This window comes from Panicum hallii, chromosome 3 (assembly GCF_002211085.1).
Source record: "Panicum hallii strain FIL2 chromosome 3, PHallii_v3.1, whole genome shotgun sequence".
Lineage (NCBI taxonomy): Eukaryota > Viridiplantae > Streptophyta > Magnoliopsida > Poales > Poaceae > Panicum > Panicum hallii.
In genome coordinates this window covers 16,991,044-17,014,121 of record NC_038044.1, presented here as the reverse complement: position 1 = coordinate 17,014,121, position 23,078 = coordinate 16,991,044, and the positions used below count along the sequence as shown (strand labels likewise).

At 49.7% G+C, this 23,078-nt stretch overlaps 3 protein-coding genes across 3 annotated transcripts; 1 reads left to right on the top strand and 2 right to left on the bottom strand.

The window, feature by feature from the left end:
- Positions 1-6,215: 6,215 nt before the first annotated feature.
- LOC112885291 lies at positions 6,216-9,459 on the bottom strand. Its single transcript, XM_025950941.1, has 3 exons — positions 8,750-9,459; positions 8,149-8,275; positions 6,216-7,019 (listed from the first exon to the last, which is right to left on the bottom strand). The coding sequence occupies exons 1-3, from the start codon at positions 9,208-9,210 to the stop codon at positions 6,216-6,218; spliced, it is 1,392 nt and encodes a 463-aa protein (XP_025806726.1). The 5' UTR covers positions 9,211-9,459.
- Positions 9,460-11,557: 2,098 nt separating this feature from the next.
- On the bottom strand, positions 11,558-13,945 carry LOC112885868. Its single transcript, XM_025951546.1, has 3 exons — positions 12,477-13,945; positions 12,192-12,388; positions 11,558-12,054 (listed from the first exon to the last, which is right to left on the bottom strand). Exons 1-3 carry the CDS (start codon positions 13,760-13,762, stop codon positions 12,020-12,022), a joined length of 1,518 nt encoding a protein of 505 aa, XP_025807331.1. The 5' UTR covers positions 13,763-13,945; the 3' UTR covers positions 11,558-12,019.
- Positions 13,946-18,725: 4,780 nt separating this feature from the next.
- Positions 18,726-21,674, top strand: LOC112887380 (glycerol-3-phosphate 2-O-acyltransferase 6-like). The gene is made up of 2 exons (XM_025953529.1): positions 18,726-19,352; positions 20,673-21,674. Exons 1-2 carry the CDS (start codon positions 18,738-18,740, stop codon positions 21,540-21,542), a joined length of 1,485 nt encoding a protein of 494 aa, XP_025809314.1. The 5' UTR covers positions 18,726-18,737; the 3' UTR covers positions 21,543-21,674.
- Positions 21,675-23,078: the final 1,404 nt, after the last annotated feature.

Here is a 23,078-nt window from a genome sequence, read left to right as displayed (position 1 = left end):
GTCCAGAGCCGCAGCCTACGGTGCCCGTGGAGCTTTTCCGCTACCGCCGCCACCGGACTGTAGGAAGGTGCGCCGCGGCGCCGCAGGAAGACCACCCCCCCCCTCCCTTGCTGCACCGGCCTATGTTGCGAGCGAGAGCCCGCCGGCGCTAACTCGAGATCCGCCGCAGGAAGACGCACCGGCGTGCGCGAGATCCACCATGGGCGGGCGCGCGAGTGCGAGCTCTGCCGCCGTCGCGCCCTAGGAAGACCCACCGTCCCTTATTCTACCGGCCTTCGCTATGTTCGGGAGCTCCAAGGAGAACGACGTGGGAGGAAGAAGAAGATGATGACAAGTGGGGTCTCCTCGTGAGAGAGAGGAGAGTTGAGCGGGGAGGGAGGTGGATGACACAAGGGGTCCGCTTAACAGTTTTCTCAAAAGCTACAGCTGGCCAACTAAATGGTTTTCAGCTTTCTTACAGCACACGCCTCACAGCGGCTTTTCTACGTTCTACGTTTTTTTTTTCAAAAAACACAGCTCAACCAAATATAGCGTTGTGCAGTAGTGCACTGTACACGCATGCCTCGCCACCGGAGAAAAGCGAAAGCATTTTGCCAAAATACTCGACTGTGTTAGATGACATGTGGGACCACCCTCAACAATTAACATTTCTTGAATGTAATTAACATGTACCTCTAGCGTGTGCAGGCGAGTCCCTCACTCGTCTAGTTGTGCCGCTCGTGTCGTTAAGCTTGTCGAATTGGAGTCACCCATCAGTGCGTGACTGTCTGCGTCCGATGCATAGCACGACACGACAGAAATCACCTCAGCTCTCGTGACAACCTTCTGCACGTACCCCGTGTCTCAAATCCAGGGACACGCATCTTCCATTACACATTCCTAGTCGCCTTTTACGGTGTCGCGCACCACCGGTTTACACAAATCTGCACGGCTACGCATGATCCACGGAGTTCATTTTGGACTCGTGGCAGACGAGCTCATCAGTCATCAGGGCTCCCACACGAGAAGGGCCCTCCGCCCTCCGGTGGAGACTGGAGAGCACTGAGCTGGGAGCAGCACGCTGGAGCTCCGCTTTGGGTCCGAATTCCGTAAAGTCTATGCCGATAGATTAGACGGGATGGAATGGATAAAGATACCGGCGAACATCATCATAATAATGCGCGATTAGACATGTAGCTAAGATCTGTCCTCCTCCGGCGTCCCCCTACACCCATGTGTAGAGTTGGTGACCACGCACAGCGTGCGTGCGCTCTCTGATGAGAAAAATAAAATGCAGTCTTATTCAGGCATATCGTGACATGAAAGCAGTGAAAAAACTTGTTCCATTTTGCATTATTCTACTATCTGCTGGGAATGAAACCGTTCCGGTTCGTCCTTTTTATGCCCTGGTACACACACTGAAAAGGGCTTAGCTTCTCTGTGGTTTTATTTTTCAGATTGGGAATAGTCGGATGTAGCCCAGGACATTATACTAAGCCTAGCTAGGGCCCTAGGCTACGCCTAACTCAGCAAAGTCTGTGTTTTTCCGATAGATTCTCTTGCCTTTGGCAATATGGCCCAGATCCTGCCTAAATTCCGCTCAGGCTTATCAGAGCCTTTCGATGGAATCGGTTCCAGATAGGAGCGGTAGATGTCTAGCGACGCTTTCGCCAGCCTCCTGACGGAAAGCGACGTGCAAATATCACCATCATGTAATGGCTATGTGTTGTCTACGCAGGTAGCTTCCACGATCGCAGGCATAAGCATATATCCTCCTTGAAACGCAGCATATAATGCCCACAATGTTTTTTCTTAAAGGAAAAGAAAAGACAAGTTGTAATGTCCACGATGTGCTAATAAGTGTAAATTAAAAGGTTTATGATTAGTTGAAGGTCCACCACTCACAAGAGGTGACGAGGGCATCAATAATAGTTGAGAGATAGGCAGGCAGGTATTGTCTCCAATATTGTCCACATCACCTATAGATTTTATAAGGGCAATATCTACAATAAACTATTCCTAATATTAAGGGTCAACCATGAAAATATTCTAATTAATAATTTTATAACTTTTTAAGTATAAAACATAATTTTTTTACGAAACGTACACTGTACAAATATAGATGCTTATGTACACGCATGTGCACTCTCTACTATAAATACATGCACATAACCCTATCCATATAAGTAGGTTCGAGCGAACCGACATATTTTAAAGTTGAGGAAGTCAACACGAACCTCTCGTTGTTGACGGATATTTTTGCCTACTACCGAAAAGAATAGCGATTTTAATTCTTAAAATAAATTTAGAAAAATGCAAGTCACATGCCAAGTGGAAAACTGTAATCCTGGCGCCTCTAGGATGAAAAAAGAAAGGAAAATTTTTTCAAAAAGGTGAAGTGAACAGCTATAAAGCTCTTAACATTGAATGATATGGCATGAATAGCCCAAGGGTGATAAAATGAAAATGTGATTATGAATATTTTGCTATAGCGTTAATCCCCTCTTAAAGGGGATTATCCTACCCATTCCCCTCAAAATCAAACAAACCATATTACTGGTATTATTAGCAAGGGTATATAAACAATCAAGTAACGTCTCATTTCTCCATATTATATTTTGTTTAGGGAAAAGTCTGGTTTACACCCTCAAACTATCGCATAAGTTTGATTTTCAACCTTTAACTGCAAAACCGGATAAGAGAGACCATCCAATTGTTGAAAACGGACAAATTTGGCCCTTAGGTGTTTTGTATTTTTTAGAAAATAAACAATTATAATTAGATTAAAAAATCAAAACCAATTCATTTTAAATTAGAAAAATATGAAATTAGTTCCAATTTTTTTCCTAAAAATGTAATCTATCTATTATTGCTTTATTTGAATCTTATTTATTTAAAAATATTAGGCATAACTACAAACAACCAAATACTATGAACATAAAAAAATAGATCCGAATAACTGACAAGTATAGTGCCAATAGATAGGTTATATTTAGAAAACTTTTGATACCCATTTTGTATTTTTTATGATTTAAAATGTATTACTTATGAACTTTTTAGTTTAAATTTGAATATTTAACTTTTCATAAAATGGAAACCACCTTCGAAACCATCCAAATGGTCAAATTTACCCGGTTTTGATAGTTGGATGGCCTATGTTATCCGGTTTTGTAGTTGAAGGTTGAAAATAAGAATTTTGTGATATTTCGAGGATGTAAACCAGACTTTTATCTTTTTTGTATGCAGAAGCCAGGTCTTGGGAGCACCGGTGAAAAAATAATTTGCTTCTCAATTCTTTGTAGTAGTCCAACAATCTCAATATAAGGACTCATTTGCTGATCCAAAGAGTATCACATCAACAAAATACCATTGAAATCATGGTTGAAACTCGTTCTCCAATGCAATACCTCCCTGAGTATTTCATTGTGTTATTCATAGGCCTCCATGAAATTTTATCATATAAGTCATCACGAGCAGAAACCATGTACAAGAGGTTTTCGTCTAGACGAATCTGCTTCATTCGCTCTTTCTTTTTTACTTCTTTATAACATCATAAAAAATCCTACCCCATTAAACGAGAATCAAACTCCCATTACGAGTGGTTTAATAATATCATTTTTACTGCCAGCAGATTGTAACTGTAGATATATATGCTAAATTAGTAGATACTAGTACTAAATTTTGATATCATATCCCTTGGATATAATTTTAATGTGTGGTATCTCCCAAGGATTTCAAAATAGGGATGCAATACGATGCAGTTTATCCCTACACATGAGATCCGCTATATTTTTTTGTACTAGATCCATAATAATCTCAATGGAAGGATTCATTTTGTTGCTCTAAAGAGTGTCCGTCACATCAACAAAAAAAACCAAAGAAATCATGGTTGAAACTCTTTCTCAAATACATTACTCCCATGTGAGTATTTCATTTTGCTGTTCAGAGGTCCCATGATATTTAATTCTAGAACTCATCATGAGTTGGAACCGTATACAACTGGTTTTATCTGGATGGGCCTACTTAATTTTCTCTCTTCTTTGCTTATTTGAAATATCTTAAAAAATCATACTCCCATTAAATGAGAATAAAATTCCATTAAGAGTGGCCTAATATAATTGTTTCTTAATTACTGTCCTTGACAGATGTACCAACACATTAATTACTCTTTCCACTCCAATTTAGAGATCGTTTTAACTTTTCTAGATACATAATGTTCCTAATGTATCTCTACATTACGTATATCTATGTGCATAGCAAATGCTATATATTAAAAAATTAAAATAATTTATAATTTGGAATGGAGAGAGTATTACTGTAGATATACTAAATTTTAGTAGATACTGGTACTAAACTTTGATATCTCTCTAGATATTTTTTTGTGGTAATCTCTCGCCCTGAGGATTTTAAAATCGGGATGCAGTACAATGCATCCTGCGCCATTTCCGTTTTCGTTTGGTCCTCGTCGTGAGAAATTGAAACGAGAACTGTGCAATTTGGGTCCTAAAAAATCCTATCCCTGCGCATGAGAGACAAGCACAGTCACGAAAGCGTCACTGATGCGTCATCCGAGCAGATGCGCCTGGACGTTGGGCGACCGATCGGACTGGACGTGTCTGGTTGGCACGCAGATTGCAGAACCGAGGAAGACGATCGAGCCTAGATAGCATAGTCCTCCACACTTGCGCTTGCCCGTCGCATGCCGCGAAACGATCGAGCGAGCGAGGGGTTTGGCGCTTGGCAGCGCCGGGAGCCCACTACCAGCGATCCTAGCTGCAATGATTAGGCGGCGGATCCGGGCGCCGTCCGCCGAACCTGAAGAAAGCTACGTCTTGTGGAGGCGGGTCTAATCGCCGGTTAGTGGCAGTACATTTAAAGTAAAAAACCACTTGCTTTGACAGCTGATTGCTACCGTTGCTAGTAACCTTTGTTTTCTGTTGGCTGCTGGATCCATTGGCTGCAATGGCACCGGCGAGGTGAGGCACAATGTTGCCCTGCCCGAACCTAACTTGCTAGCTCAGCTAGGCGCCTGTACCAGATGAAACTGTCTGATGGTTCTTCATGCAGCACTTCGCCTTGACTGATTCGTGAGTGATGGATCAGCATTAGCTGCTTGCCTTGCATGTTCGAGAGCCACATAATCCCACTGCAATATACATGACAGGAATGCCATGACGAACCGGCTACAGCGCTAGTGCTAGTGGTGCAGGCACCACGACACGACCGCTGCCCACCGGCCACCGCGTCCTGCGGCCGGTGTAAAACCGGGAGACCGGCCCGGTGGCGCAAACGCTGGCGGCCGGCCGGACGGGCGTGTGCCTTAGCCGTTCTGTGCCGCTGCTGCTTGATGCAAGTGCCTTCGCCGTTCCCTTTCTTGTCTGCACCTGGGTGATCGATTCAAGACTACAGGATTAAAGGACCCAGCAGTGCTGCACTTGCTCACTGATCATGGTGCCGCCGCAGGGCGTGCCGACCATGTTCCGGCACTCAATCATGGTGCCGCCGCGCCGGCGCCGCTTCAGGAATGGTCGAATGGGGACGCAGGCAGGCAGGGCACTCTGGCGGAGGGGACTCCCAGCTGCAGGTACCAAATGTTGTCGGTCGGACCCTGACGGAACTGAATCCACCGAGATGCCCGCCACTGAATCCCTAGAATGGGGGCCTGCAGCTTAAAGTACTCCCTGTTCCTAAAATGCAGCTTAAACTGTACTCCCTCTTCGTAGATAAGTATCACTCGGGAAGCATGTTTACCTCACAAATATGCTTCCCGGACTTCTTTTCGTCATACATTGCAACCGCTTGGTCCAACCTCCGAACCCACGCACTTCTTTTCGTCATACATTGCAAATCAAAAGAAAATCACCACATGCTTGACCCCTTCAAATGAGAAACGCAAGAAATTCCAAGCGCAACCAATTACAGATTTAAAGCAAAATGAACTGCAGCAGCAAACAAAGCACAGATATAGTCCAAAGCATACCAAGGTTCTTAATTTATATCAAAACTCCAACAGGTAAAAGTACGACACGACAGCAACACGACATAGTTCAACGATACGACACGACATAGTTCAACGATACGACACAACAGTCAAACGACATGGTTCAACGATGGAAACTCAAAAAAGTCTTCGCCGTCCATAGAAGGCGCTTAATTTGTACTGGTTCTGACGAACTGCTGTGACGCAGCTCTGTTTATCTGTAGCCAGCAGTCTCATCAGAAGCTGGTTCTTCACCTCAAATGGCGCCGCCGCGGCCACGCTGGTTATGCTGGGCAGCTGGTGCGTTGCCGCTGAATGGCATGCCGGCCAGCTCCGGGGCCGCGGAAACAGAGCCAGCGTTGCCGTGCGCCTCGTCACCGCCAGCGCCGCTGTTGCTGTAGTAGTGGCTCGTCCCGTCCTCCGGGGCGTACACTTGCTGCCCAGCGAACGGGTTGTACGGGAATGTCAGGGGGTTGTAGTATCCGGCAGCCTCGGCGGCGGCGGCGACCTGGTTGGCCGGAGCGTAGCCGTCGTGCCCCGGCGTCGGCTGCAGGTGCACGTAGCGCACGTAGCCGTCGGCGTCGTACGTAGCATACACGCAGCTCTCGACGTTGTTGTGGTCTGGCAGTGGCGCTGGCGCCTCCATTATCGGTGGAGGCAGCATGCCGCCGCAAAGCATCGGCAGCCAGCACTGGTCGGGCGAGTTGGAGCCCGGCGATGGCTCCGTGGCGGCGGGGTTGTCGTCCGCCTGCCAGCCGTCCGGCACAGGATCCGGCACCGGCGGGTCAGAGGCGCTGGCCGGGGCGCCCGCCCCCTTCAGAACACCGCACTCGCGCACCATGTAGACCACGAGGACGTTGGGGTGGGTCCCATCCTTGACGGCCATCTCAATTGTCTCCCTGTTCTTCCACACATGGCGCCTGGTCGCGTTCCAATGGTTCTTGAGGCTGTTCTCTGGCCGGCCAGGGATGTGCTTTGCCATCTCAGCCCAACTGGGGCCGAGCTTCCGGTGCCAGGCTACAAGCATCAGGTCCTCTTCTTCTGTCCAGAAGGTATCCTTCTGCAGAACACGGTGGGTACAAACACAAATTGTGGGAGCATGTAAGTAAAAAAATATGTTTGAACGATAAACAAAAAGTTCACTGATTTTGACATTCAATAGTCCACTAATCCAGTACTCTGATTAGGATCTAATCTGAAGGTTGAAGATATATACTAATATAACAATACGAAATTATGGAAGGAGCACTACTATATCCTAGTACTATGCATAACAATACATATATACCAAATGCCTTGCCATGAGGTTAGGATATATATGTATGTACTTATTCAATGTTCCTTCCACGTTAATTCTTTGGTGAAAACCGATAAGAAAATTATTGGGAAAACAATATAGAATCACATGTTAAAAAATAAAAAAGGTCAGCCATCTACAAAATTCCATGTTAGCCCAATAAAAAGGAAAACATCAAAGATATCCACATATTGTTTCGCTGCAATTTTGTGGTTCAAAATGCATACTGGGAATCAAATAAAGATCATAAATAACCAGTTGTTCAATTAATGTTCTGAGAACAAAATCAGAAAAAAGCATTCTCTCGAATACAAACATAGCAAATTCGTTGTGCATAAATATGTAGTTAGAAATTGGGTATAAACATCCAGAAAAAGCACAGAATTAAGTACAATTTCTAAGAAATTTATCTGCATGTATACAAGTATTTATATCCAGAAGAAGAACACAAAATCAAGTGCAATTCCTAAGAATTTGATTTTGTATGTGTGCAAAAACAATTTCATTAGGATGTGCAATTATACAACTGATCCATAGATACTGTAGTTTAGATATTTGATTTCCACATGAAGATCTCCCCGGAACAGAGTCTAATAGGATTCAATTAGAGATGTTGTTCCCTTCCCTTTTTTCACATCCAAAATATAGGGCAAAGATATATGTTGTTGCTAATAATACGTGTAAGAACAAAATGACCCGTATCCTATCCTATGTATAAGGAAAATATACTATTGTGATCACACAAAGGAAGCAATAGAAACATGATATTCATTGAAGAGTAAGTATACACATATTGTAGTGATATGATACTCTGTAATGAATAATCTGAGGAAAGCATGTATCTATGCATTAGAAATCAATCTTAAAAGAACCATTGAAAAAGTAGGAATACCTTAATGCCAGGCTTCAAATGGTTGAGCCATCTCTCTCTGCATTGCTTTCCAATCCTGCCTGGGAGATCCTTTGCAATTTTTGACCACTTCTTTTCACCTTGCTCATTCACAAGCTCTCTAAGCTTACTGGAATTCAACACAAAAGGGGCAAATAAACATTTTGGGGCCACAAGCCACGCAACAGGACATTTCAAATTGCAATCAAATCTAGATAATATATTTGTTATACATGAAAAAAACTATAATGCTCCAATACTTAGGTTTGATTCATAGAATACTACAATTCCAACCTCGAGTATTACAGAAAGGAAATTGGATATGCAATTATGAGGGGGCATATATCCGCCTTTAAATCATACTACTCAATGATTGGCAATTAATTAATTACTGCAAAAAAATATGGTTGGGGGATAAGTATACACTTAAAAGAAAAGATTGCTGAGATCATTAGTATTATGTCAAGAGATGAACAAGTGTGAAAGAAAAATCATCTAATTCATCACACAAATAGAAAATCTTGTATTATCACAACGTACACATGACAACAAAATCTACAAAAGGAATTTCACCATGAACAACAAAGAATCTAGATTGTTGTACCTATCCTCATTAGGTGTCCACAGCCCTCTCTCGTTGTGGGTTGCAGCATCCTCTTCGGCATATGCCTGGCTTGCTGCCATATCAATAGTCACTGCAGAACTCTCCGAAGGAATGGTATTTTCCATAAGGGCCTGATTACTACATATAGCATTGCCAGAATCAAAATAACCCGCTCCCATAAATCGTGTAGCATCTTGTTGTGGAACCTTGCCATCTTGCGCGATATGATTTGACCCATGAAGATGGACATCACCGGTTGCAATCAGAGGATAAGGAGATGTACCATACATGTCGCCGCCTTGATTCTCTTCGGGGATGTACAGATCCGGGCCTGGGAGAGTGCCGGTGATGAGCTCCCGAAGCAAGGACCGGCTTGTGGCCCCGATTCTCGTTGATGGAGTTGTTCTTTCTGTCGGCACCGGCTCGCGGAACATAGATCTATCCCCAAATCGAAACACCATTGTTAGCTTGAAAGGATTGCGTAGTCTATAAAGAGGGCAAGAGATCCAAGGGATACCTCAAGGAGGTAGGAAAGGCGTTATATAGATCGACTTCATCATCTTGACCGTTGGCACCATGAGAATCCAGTGGACAATACTTACGCTAGCGAATAACCTTCCAACTCATTCTTTACCTAAAAAGGCCCCTTTTTCATGTTTATTTTTTTATTTTACACTTGATGTACTAAGAATGGCATATGTGACAATATAAAAAATAAAAAGAATAGTATGTATATAATAAATGCTATTAAAATAGACTTTTCCCTATTTTCTTAACACAAAATTGAACGCTCGCTCTACTGTTCACTTGTCATATGAGTGCAATAATGTTGGTATGTATTATTTTCTATGACAACCATTGCACCATCAGCAAACCGCTATGTTAGACGATTACATACTTCTATAGTAGTGATCCCTCTTTCTTAAAATACATAAATTGAATGTAGGTAAATGAATAAATTTTTCTAAGTGCCAAATGTCATCTATAAGTGTTGGAAACGCAATTTAATCTATAAAATCAATGTAAAAAGATATGCTTCATATGCCTCGCTGCCGCCGACGGGCGCATTGCTTACTACTAAAACAATAATTAGCTAAAGATGAAAAAAAAAATGTGAGCTATGCTCAAGCGTAGCTTGGTTATTTTAGTACTTTTGGCTATCGTGTTGGTAAGGCCTGTTGGGCTGCTGCCTTCTGGTCCAGAGAAATGGGCTAACATGTAGTTGGGCTGTCCTAGTGTAGGCCGAGGTTGTTCCGGGCCTCGCTATAAATATATGTCCTCCTGGAGGCGTTTCGCTTTGTCCCATACAGTATTTTGGACCTGCCCGCCACATGCAGAAAATCAAGCTCGTTTACTGTAGATAGACATACGCAATCCGATGAGCCCTGGACAGATGGCAGCCATGGCAGATGCTAATATTGTGCTCCCATTCCCAATGGGGACTGTTCGACCATGACCAGCCAGGGAGGGCATTCTATTTGCGTCCTTTTCCTGATTAGGGAGCGGAGAAAAAATGGAACATGGTCTGTGCCATGTTCCATACTCATGGCATTTTGCTCTTGGACACAACTCCGGATCATGCCCCCTGGTCCGTTCAGGGAGCACACCGGATCAATCAGCACAGGCAGGCACACATCTGATCACGGCTTGATCCTGACACGATGGGCGCAACCATACGGAAACGCACTAGCCACTTGGTCCGGCAGTCCAGCTCCAGCAGCAAAACCCCGCAAGGCATGTGCCGAGCCGACCCCTGTCTAGCCGGTGCCGACGTCCGTGCACGGAGCCATCCAGAACCCGCATTTTTTTTTTCTTTTTCCCGAGCAAACCACGCCGTCCCGTCGCGTACGCCGCCGGCCTCGCGCGCGCCCCCCATGCCGGGTTTTGGACGCGCGCTCTTGGTGCGTTAGCGATCATTAGCCCGGCCATGGCGCCTGGCAGGATGTGATCAACCTGTCGCAAGATTAACGTACTGTGCGCGTCGCGAGGAAGCCGTGGTCGCCGCGCACGCCCCGGTTTGTACTCTTTCCCGTGATCCGGAGCCGGGCGATGGAATATCGGCCCGTGTGCGGCTGAAGGCGGGTCGGTTCCGTGCCAAACCGGGCCGCGCGGGGGGGTGGGGCGGCTGGACTTCTCCGGCCGGCCAGTGAGATCGACTGTGGCACGCAGCGCCCGTGAAAATCTGGTAAATATCTTTTCGATACCTCTACTGGCAGCTCGGCGAAGACTCGAGGGGTCTAGTAAGTCAAGTGCTGAATGAGCTCTGAAACTGTTGGGCACGGGTGGCCTTTCCGGGCGTAAACGAGGTGCCCGTTTCCAGTGCGGTGGACTGGCCCGGGCACATGGGAATGGACGGGCCGCAGCTTGCACGGGATCGGAGGGAGTGGGCAGTGGGGAACTGTGCTCACGGCCTTACGCCGCTGCGGGATCGTGCTACGAGTCTAGCGGTCACTGGCTCAGTGCCTGTGACGCTGCTTCGTGCTCACTGGCTCAGTGCCTGACTCTGCGTTGCAGAGCATGTGCACAGGTACTATGATTGTTGCGCCTGCTTGGGTGAAACCGTTGTGCTCGTTACCGCTTCGGGTAGATAACTCTGCAATCCGCATCACAAAGAGACAGGCCTCACGCGTCAATTTCCGCAATCGTTCCACTGAATGTGCAGAGCATCAGGTCAGTGATCGAGATCCGCGAGCAGAAGACACTCTCACTTCCCACTTGGCTCCCGATCTCTCTCAGACGAAGAGCGAGCTTGCGATGGCCGATGATAGGGGCAATCCCAAGGAGTATTGGTGGTAGAAACACGCGAGATTCGAGGTGGATTGCACCGGGATTACCACGATCTTCTTATTCACTTAGTTATTCGTTCTCTTTTCCACATCCACATAATTACAGGATGCGAGCTGCTATACAATACTCAACACAACATCCGTCCATGATCGACGCCACCTCGTCGCGCTCCACGCCACTGCGCTCTACCAAATCTTTTCTACAGCCGTCCATACCGCCCGGCCGCCGGTTGGCCCCGACAGGCTCGTCGGGACCCGAGAGCCCGTCGTCCCCGATCCCGGCCAAAAGCTCCAATTGCCCGGATTCCCGGAGCGGGGGAAGAAGAAGCAGAGCCACCACCGCCATGTCCTCCTGGATCACAACTCACTCCACTGCCCACGGCACGCACGCACACTTCTAATCAAACTAAGTAAAGGGACGATATCATGTGTCAGCTCCACTCCACCGCCCGGGCCATGGACTGCATCGGTGTGATGTTGTGGTCTAGGCGTCTCGCCGCGTGGCCGCCCCCGCGCATGCTGCAAGAACTTGACTTCTTGAATTCTAAATTTTTTCTTTGTTCTTTGTTCTTTGGCATGGCCGGTTCGTGTTTGATCCGCGGCCATTGCGGTGCCGGTGTTGGCGCGTCAATCGAGTGGGTAGCATGTGTCCTCACCTCCGGTGTTCCAGAGGAAATGCGCGTAGGCGGCGGCGTGGTGGGCGTTCCCGGGGTCGGCCGCGATGGCCTCCTGGTAGGTGTCCTCCGCGCCGGCGAGGTCGTTCCGCGCCTTCCACAGGAAGGTCGCGTACCGGCTCAGCGCCTCCGCGTCCGCCGGCTCCGCGCGCACCGCCCGCTCGAAGTAGTGCTCCGCCCTGTGATGAAACGAGAGCTATTGATCAGTAACCGCGGTTGCGTTGGCAATTCGTCGAACAGTTGGTGGGCGTAGCCGAGAGGACCTACCCGTCGTGGTCGTTCTGCACGAGGTAGAGGAACTGCGCGAAGTTGGCGAGGATGAGCGAGTTGTTCGGCTCATCGGCGACGGCCAGCTCGTAGCTCTGCTGCGTCCGAACGTGCTCCGCGTGGTCCTCCGTCTCCAGCACCGCCTCCACCGGCGCGACGAGGCTCCCCAGCACATCCGGGTCGCTCAGCTCCTCGGCGCGCCCGCTGGCCTGCATCCTTAAAGCCTCCGTGACCATCATTTCCCAAATGGACTGCTCGTCCGCGTCCGCGGCGTCGGGCGCGGCCTCCCCGATGCCCGCCCCAGCGGGCGTCGACGGCTGCTGCGGCGCCACGCGGCTTAGTCGATAGAGGGACTCGTCCGACCGGCCGTCGCCGGTAGCACCCGCGATGGGCGGCGCCTTGCCGCCACCGCCGCTGTTCCCGCCGACCGAGGCCGTCCTGCCGACGGAGAACGTCTTGACCGAAGCCGCGTCGAACCGCTTTCGCGACGGCTCGGCGCGCTGGCTGTCCACGAGCGCCGCCGCGGCCGCGACGGCGGGCGGAGCGGGCGGGACGGTGGCGGCCGCGGCCGCGACGCTGTGGCCCATCGAGTGGACGGTGAAGTTGGCGAGGAGGAGCATGAGGGAGACCATGAGCGCCGGCGTGCCGGCGAAGATGTGCTGGAAGAGCCAGACGAAGGAGGCGTGCATCTCGCCCTGGACGCGCGCCAGCACGCCCTGCAGGTCGTCGCAGAGCAGCGCGTCGCGCATCTGCTGCAGCGCGAAGCTCTGCAGCTCCCGCACGATGAGCACCATCGAGGAGAAGGCGCGGCCCACCGACTCCCCGGCGGAGCCCAGCAGCCCCTCGTCCCACCGCGACTGCCGCGCCACCACCTGCCGCTGCTGCTGCGCCTGCTGCTTCTTCCGCTTCAGCATCCGCAGCGACAGCGGCAGCCCGACGCTGCTCGCGCTCCGCTCCACGCTGGCGGGCCACCCGCACCCCGCCGCGCCCGCCGGCTGCACCCCCGCCGCCGCCGCGAGTTCCTCGATCTTCCTCAAAAACTCCGCGTCCCCGGCCCCCATCCCATCCAAGCTCGCGCTCAGCGCGCACCTCGCGGTCGTCGGCGCCGGGCGCGGCCGCCGCACCATTAGGCCGGCTCCCCAGTTAACCGGCGACCGGGATCTTGCGAGCCCCGCGCATCCGCCGCCGGCGCCGAGGAAGGCGGGCAGCGGTCGCGAGGAGGTGGAGGGCGACGAGGAAGAGCGCGCGCACGGCGACGGTGCCACGGCGGCAACCTGGAAGCCCATGACCCGCGGTGTGGGACGATGCCTCGAGCGAGCGCCCCCGGCTGACCTCTGGTTGGGCCACCACCACCACCGCACGGGGGAGGTGTGGAAATAGCAGCGCAGCGCACAACCGCAGGACTGCAGGAGGCGGCTGGCCAAGCGCGAGGAAAAGAAGGGTAAGCGTTGGGGGCGCTTTAATTAAGAGGCGTCCTGGTCAGCCTCCCCTCGCTGCTCGTGAACCGGCGGCCTACTTGTGTTGTGTGGTGACAGTCACCGCGTGCGAGTGGGTAAAAGATCGCGGCCGTGTTTGTCCAAAAGTCCTAATAGTACAGATTAGGATTGATATTGATCTTATAAATTTTAGTGGTACATCATACTCCATGAAGAATAAAAAATGGTAGTGGTGCAACGTACTCAATGAAGTATAATCTTAAGAAGTACTCCATCCGTTTCATATTGTAGGTCGTTTTAGCAAATTTAGATGTATAATTTTTGTTATAGATCTATATCTAGATGCATTGCCAAAACGACCTACATTTTGGAGCTATTTTATTTGTTAATCTTTAATGACCATTGATCTGAATATGAATTTGGGTAAAACGTACATAATTAGCATGGCATCACAGCAACAAGAATTCAGAAAAATACATAAGATCTACCAAATATATTTTTATGGTGCTATGCCTTGTGTTGGTATTTTCTAAATTTCATTATCAAATAATCCATCACATAAGTTTGTTAGACCCCGCCTTTTGTTTTCGATAAAGGTTTCGAGAGCAATATGTCGTGGAACGTGAGTCCTTTGCAACTCTGAGTTTTCTTTACCTACATTTCCTCAAATATCTTGTAGGAAAATGAGTTTGACAGGCCTTATGCGATTCGGATTCTCTTCCCACCACCTCGCCGAAGCGTTGGCCAAAATCAATACAATATAGTTTCGAACAAAAGAATCTCAAAACTCAGATCACGCGTGTTCAAAACAATGCCAAGCCCCCCAGCTAAACTAAGATACTAGCTCCTAAAACATGTGGGATTAGATACTATGCACCAATAAAAATAATAGTTCATTCAGACCAAATAAAAGTCTCACTAGAAAATTGATCGTAGGTTAGTCGTTAGGTCTTCTCTGGTGGAAATAAAAATTGAGAGAGAAGAAAAGAAAAGAGGTCCCGGGCTAAAAGAGTCCAACGGTACCCAGGTCACCGCTAAACTAACCGCGTGATTGGCTACTGAACGGCGGTGCGACGCGGACCAGCTCGCGCATGGTGACGCTGACGCCTTGGCGCTAGGCGCCGGGACGGTAAAAGCGATGAGAAAATATCGCGGGCCGCGGGCGAACGGGAACGGGGCGGCTGCGCGGAGGGCGAAAAGATGAGGGGGCGTGACGCGGCGGCACCAGACTCCAACCTGGGTTTCCGGTGAGGATGGGCCTGGACGCTTCGCCCCGGCCGTCCACGCGCGGCACATGCGGAGATCGCGTGCGGGTGAAGAAGGTGAAGTGCTTCAGGGGCACCGTCCCGGTACGCTCTCCCCCTCCCCTGGTGCTTTGTTTTTATCTCGACGGAATCGGGAATCGGAGAAGCAGGCCATAGCGAGACTGCTCGACAAATGATTGGGTAAGGGCATAATGGTCATTTTTCTTGCACAGATATTATTACGCGTTCGTTTGATAGGAGCAAATTTGGTAGGAGCTCTGAACAGCATCGCACGGTGTAGAGCGTACGTGACGAGCCCCACCTTGTTCGTTCACTGGCTAAGGCGGCGTACGTGAAGGCCGGACCCGGCGTCCCCAACAGAGCCGCCAGCTCCCGGAGATATTTTGCCTCCTCCTCGGTCTAGTACTCTACTCTCACGGTCGCAGAACAGCCACCGCTCAATCGCTTGCAGATACAGGGACAGGACAGCCGATGCGCAACCTCTTAGCAGAACACGAGGATCTGAAATGAAATCTCTCCGTCTCCGCGTTCGAGTTACCAGCAGGGAAGCGCTAACCGTGTTATCAGATCAGATCGACAGCAGCAGGAACAACCAGATTCAGCGCTCTTGGTTGGTCATCTCTAGAGAAAGCGAGAAGCTATCCTTGGCTCCAATGCGTTCGTAGCAGCAGCTTCCCCCGGCTGCACCGTCCCTCTCGACGTGTCCGGCATCGATTCCCCTCCTCGCCCTGTCGCCAGCCGGCCGCCCCGCAACGCAACCCCCACCCTGCGCGCCTTATCCTCAGCTCCCTCCCGCCGCGGTTAACCGCGCGCGCGGCTCGCCTTGGCTAGCTCTCTTTTTCTCCCAGCACGCACGGCACGGAACACGCGCGCGCATGCGCGGGCGAACAGTCACCATACCCGTAACATCTCGCCGCTATCCTCAGCTCCTCCTCTCGCCGTCGCCGGAGGGACGGATCGGCTCGCCGCTGAGGTGGCGCCTTGCACGAAAAGCTGCCGCGCTCGCTGTCGCGCTAGCTAGCCGCCGCCGCCCCTCCCCGTCGTCGCGTGGTTCTTCCTTTCGGTCAGCGGCAAGCGAGACCTGCACCGATCAGAACCTTCCATCACGAGCCGTGCTGGCCGTGCTTGATCTGCTGATTAGCTGGATTTAGTGCGGAAATGCTGTAGCTCGCTAGCTTTAGCCTGGGTCGATCGACCTCGACCTGCTGCTTACGGAGTTCCTTCAGGCTGATGACTACTACCTTCATTCAGATGATCATCCGACCTGATGGCCGGGTTTTCAGATGATCGAACGAAGTCGACGCCGATCGCTTTTCTCGCGGCGTATCGCTGACAGCCTTGACAGGGAAGGGGCTGAAGGCTGCGTGTGCGACCTGTAGCGTAGTACATGTCGACGCGGAGCGGTCTCGCATTATCCGGAACCACTTTACGACCGGCAACAAAGAGGAAACTCAAGAAAGGGATGTATATAGCTAGGCGACGAGTGCTTTTTCTTCCACCTCAGCTGCTCCACGTTCCTCATCCGCCGTGTCAGCGCTAGCTTGCCAATCCCGCTTGGGTGGCACCGGTAGTGGTAGGTCTCCCTTAGTCAGACAAAAGATCAAGCCAGCCGGACGCATACGAGCTTCTGCTGCCGAACGTTCTAGCCCTATCTTTGTCTTCGCAGTGAACGTTCCAATGTCCGGATAGCGTGCGTATGATCCAAGCATACTGCTGTGTTGAAAGGTTTTAGATATTAATCTCGGGGTACTCCCAAGTGGTAATCGTGAACAGGATCGTATTCTAGCTACGAGATGGCGTCTATTAAAGATTTTCCTTTTCAGGAACAGTACATTTACAGATGCTCGAACGCACACGCACTCATCGCTGCGGGACACAAACTCTATCCCTATGAACACTATACGAAAGACTAGATTGGCAGAATATGGTATTATCAGAGACATCGCATCACCTTGCTGTTGATGAACATGTCATCTACCACCCAGAAAATAGCCTAATAGTGAGGCACAAATGGTATTGAGCTTTGAGTTTGATCCCTGATGGTTACGGAGCACAGCAGCCTCCACCTGACTATTCAAGCTATTGCTTGGCACTCGCTAGAGACGATACCTTGATGGTTGGAAAAACAAATGATACTCCTGACAGGTTAGGGTCAAGCAGAGTATCATGCATCTCTAATCACGAGAAAAGAGAGCTAAATCTTACAAATATAAGCTGCTGCTCTCTCGAGCTTGATTTTGTGACCTCGTAGGCATGCCCATCTAGATCTAGTGGAGGGAGCTCATTTCCCGTCTGCAATAGATCCAAGTCTCTGGTGACGTCAGGATTCGGCTGGCACTAAGATTTGGAATTATGGCTTGCTGATGGCCGACAAGGATTAGAGAGAGCGTACCAGTTTAGCGCCAACAGCAACAGCAACAGTGAGCCTAAAAGATTGTAAAAATTTCGATATTCGGACTGGCTTACTGGCCAGAGCCCGAAAGGCCTGTACGAAACAGTGAGCCCAAAAGACTGCACGAAACATCACCGCACGCGGGGCCCAATGTCTGGGCTCTGAAAGCGCAATCGCAAAAGCCCAGACCTAGCCCACGACGTCGAAAAGCCCGAAGAATCCGGTGGCCGTGACCGTGAGAGATCTCGAACAGAGTTTTGCAACCGCCAGGTCTGCCGCAACCCTTCTCCCTGTCTCTCCCCCCGCCTCCGCCTGCGCGTCCGGCCCCCCGCCCCCGCCGGCTTCCGTGCGGTAACCGCGCTCTCCCTGCCTCCTCCGGTCCTCCCCTTCCACTACTGATGATGATCCCTGCGCGTCGCCGTCGTCTTTGGGCATGTCACCGTGCCCGCGCAAGTTCTGCGATCTCTAGGAGCGACCCCCTATTTGCAGTCTGCTCTCTCTATCTCATCAGCCGTCACCGCCGACGAGCCCCCGTTACCGGACCAAGGAGACCCAAAGTGAACTGTGCAGGATAAAGATCTGAAGGAGGGTTGCTGCAGATCGATCTCCCAAAACACCTTTGCTGTGCTATGATTAAGGCCCCGGGACCTTGTCCATTCAGAGTTGTTCCGGGCATCAGTTGCGGCTCTGTCCTGAATGGATCAGGATTCAGGATTGGATCGAATGCATGGGAGACTGGAATGTGGCCATTGGATCTCCTCACATTGCCCTCAATACGCCAGGTGTCCGGAATTAAGCTAGTGTTGTTCGGGACAAAACATTTATGATTTATGTAGCAAAGCTGGCAGCCTTTTCTCACGGCTCCTTAGCAGTCTGCTGTCAAACCTCCAACGCCGCAGCAAAAACTGCACGGCTATTCTCAGATGCAATGGATGTTCTGATCAGAATTTTTTTCCCCGAAATTTTCACCTTGACCGTGACAGTGCAATTGTCGAGTTACATGATCCAAAAGTCCAGAGACTGGTAGACGCTAATGTCTGCAGCATTCAGACGTCCAGAGGAGCAGCTCGAATGAATCATCGAAGCACCTCTTCCACATATATACCTCGTCCCGGCCACTCCAAGGTTTGCATCTTGGCCACTCCATCCCCGCTCTCGCAAGGCAAGCATGGTGTCCCGGAGGTTCAACCCGGTCGAGCAGTGCGCCTGCGAGGGCCGGTCGCGCCAGGCCGTCGCGGCCGACCTCGACGGCACGCTGCTCCTGTCCCGCAGCGCGTTCCCGTACTACCTCCTCATCGCGCTCGAGGCCGGGGGCCCCCTCCGCGCCGCGGCGGTCCTACTGTCCGTGCCGCTCGTGTACCTCACCTACGTCGCCGTGTCCGAGCCCCTGGCCGTGCGCGCGCTCCTCTACGTCGCCGTGGCGGGGCTCAGGGCGGCGGACGTCGAGGCGGCGGCGCGGTCCGTGCTCCCCAGGTTCTACGCCGGCGACGTCCACCCGGAGGGGTGGCGCGTGTTCCGCTCGTTCGGCCGAAGGTGCGTCGTCACGGCGAGCCCGAGGGTGATGGTGGAGCCGTTCGCCAAGGCGTTCCTTGGCGCGGACGTGGTCATCGGGACGGAGCTGGAGGTGGGCGAGGACGGGAGGGCCACGGGGTTCGTCGCTGAGCCCGGGGTGCTCGTAGGCGAGCACAAGAGGCGGGCGGTGGAGAGGGAGTTCGGCGACGCGGTGCCGGACGTCGGCATGGGGGACCGCGAGAGCGACTTCAACTTCATGTCCGTCTGCAAAGTATGGTGACTTTCTTCAGCTGTGTGTTCTGAACTTCTGATTGCACGCATTCTGCAGGACAGCTCACTGTTAATTACGTCAAAAAAAATCTTATCATTTATCATTTAGAAGTATTAAATAAAATTTAATTAAAAAACTAATTGCAAAACCCCTGACTAATTTGCGAGACGAATCTAATGAAGTATATTAATCCATAATTAGCGGATGGTTACTGCAGCATCATTATTACAGATCTTAGCACCAATACGTGAAAAAGTTTTTTAAACAGATTTTATATAATATTTCTAGATGGTAATATTTTCTTTGATGTGATGGGCTAAAGTTTAGCCTTCCGAATAAAATGAGCCAAAACTGTACAATGTTGGAATATGACTTTAGTGCATTATGCACACAGCAGAAGGAACTTTGCAATAGGACCGTACGGTTATTTAATCGGCCTCCTGGGTCCCAAATCTACAAAATTGCAGCCTCAGATATCGATCAGACACGCACCAACTCTGCATTTCCTGCGTTGCCGTTTATGGCGTTATGCCATGTTCGAATGTTCCTCTGTCGTGACTGAGGCCCCGTTTAGATTGTAAAAAATTTGCAACAGTGCCACTGTAGTACTTTCGTTTGTATTTGACAAATTTTATCTAATCATGGACTAACTAGCCTCAATAGATTTGTCTCGTGATGTACAATTAAACTGTGCAATTAGTTATTTTTTTTACATACATTTACTGCTCCATGCATGTATCCCAAAATTGATGTGATGGAGAGAGCGTGTAAAAAGTTAGAATTTTGAGTGCATCTAAACAAGCCTGAATAAAATGCACTGGCGCGCGCGCAGCGAGCAGGTAGCTGATGTAGCGGTGTCAGTGTTGGCCCACCGAGTTAATAGCTCCCTTTCATTTTATGGAAGGAGCACTGTACTCCCTCCATTTTAAAATATAAGATATTTTAATTTATTTTAAGTTAAAGTAGTCTAAATTTAATCAAATTTATAAAAAAAAATAATATTTCCCTCCCAATTAACGCCAAAAATGGCACTGAATAGGAATCCAGATCTCATGACAACCTGTAGTAGCTGGATATATGTCGTCCAAGGACAGTTTTGCAGTTTTCGAACCATCCAATCCTGCAATGAGTTAACGCCACATTGCCTGACGAGTAGGTCGCTGCTCTGGCACTGGTCCAGCCGTCCAGCTGCTTCTGGAGATCGGTAGCTAGCTTCGTTTCAGGGACATCGCGAGTTCACGTTCAGATCGCCATCGCCATGCACGCACATGCACTGCCCGTTTTTGTGCTGTCGCTGATCGTGGCGCGTGAATAATGCAGGAAGCGTACATCGTGACACGGCAGAAGTACCGCGCCGTGCCCAGGGAGCAGCTGCGGAGCCGCGCCGTCCTCCACGACGGCCGCCTCGCCCGCCGCCCGACGGCGACCAGCACGCTGCTCACCTTCCTGTGGGTGCCGCTCGGCTTCGCGCTCGCGCTGCTGCGCGCGCGCCTCCACCTGCTCCTCCCGCCGCGCGCCGCCTCCTACGCCTGCAAGCTCACGGGCGTCAAGCTGGTGGTGCGCGGCCACCCGCCGCCACCGCCCAGAAAGGGACGCCCGGGGGTCCTCTTCGTGTGCAACCACCGCACAGCGCTCGACCCCGTCGCGGTCGCCGTCGCGCTGGGCCGCACGGTGAGCTGCTTCATGGACAGCGCCCCCAGGTTCCCGGGGCTCGTCTCGCTGGTCAGGGCCGCCGTCGCGCCGTCTGGCCGGGTGCGCGAGGCGGACGCCGCCCGTGTCCGGCGGCTGCTCGAGTTCGGGGACGTCGTCATCTTCCCCGAGGGCGCCACCTGCCGCGAGCCGTTCCTGCTGCGGTTCGGCGCGCTCTTCGCCGAGCTCACCGACCGCGTCGTGCCCGTGGCCATCAACGCCAGGGAGAGCATGTTCCACGGCTCCACTGCGCGCGGGGACAGGAGCATGGATCCCTACTTCTTCTTCATGAACCCGCGGCCGACGTACGAGGTCACGTTCCTGAATCAGCTTCCGAGGGAGCTCACCTGCGGCGGAGGGCGGTCGCCGGTCGAGGTGGCCAACTACGTCCAGAAGGTCCTGGCCGCGCAGCTCGGGTTCGAGTGCACTAGCATCACCCCGGGAAGGACGAGTACGGGGTGGTCGACGGCTCTGACGGCCGCGCCCCGCGCGCAGCGTTGAAGGGAACGAGGAGAGCTAGTGAAGACAGAACATCGAACCAACTGTTAACCTTTTATTTTATTTTGAAATATTGTTATCTTCAACGGATACGTGCAATGATACGACGACTAGTTACACGTGCTATGAATAGATATTTCCGAAATTTGAAGACTGTCGCCGCGCGTCGAGCGTTGCGATCAATCCATGGTTTGACCTTCATAGTCATCTTCATCTATCCATGTATCTTAATTTCATTACTCATGTACCTTCAGCAGGCGGCCTCGATCAGGCTAACGTGTCCGTTTGTGCGTTCTTGTTATGTTTTCAACCTTATTGTATGATGATTTTGCCATGTTTTCTAGGCTCATCACTGATTTCACTTGTTCCAAAACGACCATAGAAGGGTCAAAGAAACTGACATGCTCAGTCTTGTTTCCTTCAAATGCCACTAGAACATGGCCATTGCCAAGGCCCATGTAGGCAAAGGACGTTTCAGCCATGACGAAATAGTCTTTTCAGGGGTTGTTATTTTGCATGAAACAATACATGAGGTACAGAAGAAAAGGAATAATGGTGTTTTGTGTAAGATTTTGGCAAGACCTATGATATGAGTTTTTTTTTCAACAAACACCTAGAATGAAAGGTTTCTTCCCGACTTGGTGTCAGTGGATTCAATTGTAAATGATAGTTTACTATCTTATTTCTAAATTGTAAACGAAAAAGGCTTAGGCAAGGTGTTCATCTCTCCGCGTACTATTTACAGTAAAATGCACTGCCGATCCTCGAACTTAGCTCGTAGTGTCAACTAGATCTCCAAACTTTCAAAATGCGTATATAGATCCTCAAACTTATTAATTGTGTCTCGTGAAGTCTAAATCACCATTTTTAAGTTATAAAGTGGAAGTATTTCCGCTGATGTGGAGCTTAAATGTGGGTCCAAATTCTATTTTTAAATTTTATGCTCGACTCTTATATTTTCAAATTTTTCTCTAAAATTTTATTTCAAAACTTTATGTCCGAATATTTTTTTTCCAATGTTTCTTCCAAATATTTTTATTTTTTCTTTGATTTTTCTTTTTACAAATTTTAGCTTATGAGCTCATTTTTCTAGAAACATTTTATGCAGATCTTTTGGATCTGAGCTTATTTGTACAAGTAAATATGTTATTTGTTATGATTCTTTTTCCGTGTATATATTTTGTATTTGAATAAAATATATAACTTTCGATTTAGCATAAGCAACTGTGATTTGGACCTTACGTGATACGATTAGCAAGTTTAAGGATCTGAATGTGCGTTTTAATAATTTGGGGATCTGGATAACACCCTAAGTCAAGTTTAAAGTTTGGCTGTGTATTTTACTCTACTATTTCATATAGTGGTGGATATTTTGGCAATCACACTTATTGCTAGAGCGAATGGGGAAGGACAAATGAATGAGATAGTGCCACATTTAGTAGAAGATGGTTTATCTGTCCTATAATATGCATATGGTACAATTACCATGATATTGAGCAAGCAAAGAACAAGTTATATTTTGTACTTCTAAGCAATTAT

Bases quoted from the DNA above. Each gene is read 5' to 3' on its own strand.
- LOC112885291 (XM_025950941.1), bottom strand. From the start codon at position 9,210: ATGGTGTTTCGATTTGGGGATAGATCTATGTTCCGCGAGCCGGTGCCG. The intron at 8,276-8,749 runs GTACAACAATCT...GTTGAATTCCAG, and splicing joins TGGACACCTAATGAGGATAG to TAAGCTTAGAGAGCTTGTGA. The intron at 7,020-8,148 runs GTATTCCTACTT...CGTGTTCTGCAG, and splicing joins ATTTGAAGCCTGGCATTAAG to AAGGATACCTTCTGGACAGA.
- LOC112885868 (XM_025951546.1), bottom strand. From the start codon at position 13,762: ATGGGCTTCCAGGTTGCCGCCGTGGCACCGTCGCCGTGCGCGCGCTCT. The intron at 12,389-12,476 runs GTAGGTCCTCTC...GTTTCATCACAG, and splicing joins GTGCAGAACGACCACGACGG to GGCGGAGCACTACTTCGAGC. The intron at 12,055-12,191 runs GTGAGGACACAT...AAGTTCTTGCAG, and splicing joins TTTCCTCTGGAACACCGGAG to CATGCGCGGGGGCGGCCACG.
- LOC112887380 (XM_025953529.1), top strand. From the start codon at position 18,738: ATGGTGTCCCGGAGGTTCAACCCGGTCGAGCAGTGCGCCTGCGAGGGC. The intron at 19,353-20,672 runs GTATGGTGACTT...TGAATAATGCAG, and splicing joins ACTTCATGTCCGTCTGCAAA to GAAGCGTACATCGTGACACG.